The following is a 2,020-nucleotide window of genomic DNA, read 5'->3' as shown; positions in this document are numbered from 1 at the left end:
GTATTATTACTCGAACAGCGCATGCACGAAGGGAACATTCAGTGCTTTCAGCACCGCCCTCTGGCGGTCAGGAGGGATGAAATAGAACTGTTTCAGTTGCACAAACCTCCACAGTTTTCAGCTCCACTGCAACTTTGTTTCTGCATTTTTTTGTGTAGCTCTGGGATAGCAACTTGGCCAAACGTGTGCATGAAGGCATTCTGTACCGCTTATTCATTGTGTTTACCAAAGCTGTAAACCCAGGCTTGTTCACTATATTAACTGACATCATGTCTTTCGCTATGAACTCCATTATTGCTTGAGTTATTTCCACGTGCCGTTTTGAAATCTGTTCATACGGAGTAATACCTTCAAACAGTTCGGTCAGTGATCCCTGTTGGCTGCTACTTTGCTTACTTGAAGTTGAAGCACGTTGGCATTCTTGCCATGCAACTATCGCAAATGTCTTTGTGGTGTTTTTTTAAGTGTTGATAAAGATTTGTGGTGTTACATCGAGAGGTAGCAACAGCAGCAAAGCAGGTTCTGCACAATACATGTCGTTATGCGTCGTCGTCTTTTTTTATAGCCAAAATAATTCCAAACAACGGACGTGCTGCCCCTCTTTGGTACCAAACTTTCAGATGCGTCAGCTTCTGTCGAGCCTGACACCTTTGTACAACCAGTTAAAGCGCAGTGTTGACTTCTCCCGCTCCCTGTTCTGCTTTGCTCCGCTCCACTCACTCGCAGGTCACATAACCAGATCACATGACCAGTCAAACTGCAGCCTTCACGATTAGAAAATCTTGTTTTATCATATAGCAATATTATTGTACAGTATATATTATATGAATTCAATTAATTGTTCAGCCCTATCACATAACTCTCATCTTGAGCAAGCATGAAGGTGACAGTTCAAAGGAAAAACTCCCTCATGAGAAGAAAGCTTTAGCAGAACCAGGCTCAGGACAAGCGACCATCTGCTTTGACCGGCTGGGTTTGGTAGGAACAGATACACAATGGCAGGTCAAGAATCACATGTTAAGATAGAAATAGTATAAATGAAAATTATTCAATTGTAACAAATCATTTAAGGAAATTAGGTCAATTTGTCCTCTAGTAGTCTAAGCTTAAGGCAGCATAACAAGCCGCCACCAACTATAGGATTTATCAAAAAGTAAACTCTTAAAACTGGACAACATGTCAGCCTCACGGACAGAAACTGGAAACTGGTTCCACAAGAGAGGAGGCTGATAACTGAAAGATCTTCCTCCCATTCTGCTTTTGGAAACTCTAGGAACCGCGAGTAAACCTGCAGTCTGAGAGCAAAGTGCTCTGTTAGGAAAAAATTGGAACAATAAGATCTTGAACATAAGCTGGTGCTAGGTTGTTGAGAGCTTTGTAGGTTAGAAGTAAGATTTTGAATTCTATTCTGGATTCGACAGAACAACGTCCTGAAAGTTGGAACAAGAAGTCCAGCATAGACCGAGGACTGTTGACCAGCCAGAGTCCTCCAACAACTTTTCTCTCCTGGTCCTTGTTTGTATAGGCCACTGTTAGTAAAATAAGAAGTGTTTCACAGTGGTAAACATGGACCTGTCCAAACATCTTTGGGACGTGTTGTTGGTAGAATTTGTAGGTTCAAACGTTTGTCCTGTTCCGTTATGAATAAAATGAGTTTATGAGAGTTGCAAATCATTGTGTTCTGTTTTTATTTACATTTTATGCACCGTCCCAACTTCTTCAGTACTGAAGATGTACTTTAATAATTTATTTTCCTGTAGGTATGTTTGTTTCTGACACGTTGTTTAGCTGAGGTTGATGTTTTTTCTGTTTCAGCTGATCGTTACATTGTCCCTCAGCAGGAGGCATTTTCCATCCAGCTCATCTCTCCAGTCAGCTGGGAGACCATTCCCAACACTAGGTAAAAGCTCTTTCAGGGTACAGATCCCTCGCGATAAACGAGGGACTACTGTGTAATTTTGTTACAGAAAATGCACCAGGTTGCCATTTTGCACCCACTAAAGCTTGCCTGTGCTTGTTG

The 2,020-nt window shown here is 41.7% G+C and overlaps 1 protein-coding gene across 1 annotated transcript in view; it reads left to right on the top strand.

Moving 5' to 3' along the window:
- Positions 1 to 2,020, top strand: part of cpsf1 (cleavage and polyadenylation specific factor 1) — a gene marked incomplete in the record, with an annotated part of 51,439 nt that overhangs the window by 41,268 nt on the left and 8,151 nt on the right. The window contains 1 exon segment of the mRNA XM_037693641.1: positions 1,816 to 1,900. Within this exon segment, the coding sequence (XP_037549569.1) occupies positions 1,816 to 1,900 (85 nt within the window).

This window comes from Nematolebias whitei, chromosome 19 (assembly GCF_014905685.2).
Source record: "Nematolebias whitei isolate Nwh7 chromosome 19, NemWhi1, whole genome shotgun sequence".
Lineage (NCBI taxonomy): Eukaryota > Metazoa > Chordata > Actinopteri > Cyprinodontiformes > Rivulidae > Nematolebias > Nematolebias whitei.
Note: the sequence above shows the minus strand (reverse complement) of the source record. Positions and strands in the feature narration are given on the sequence as shown.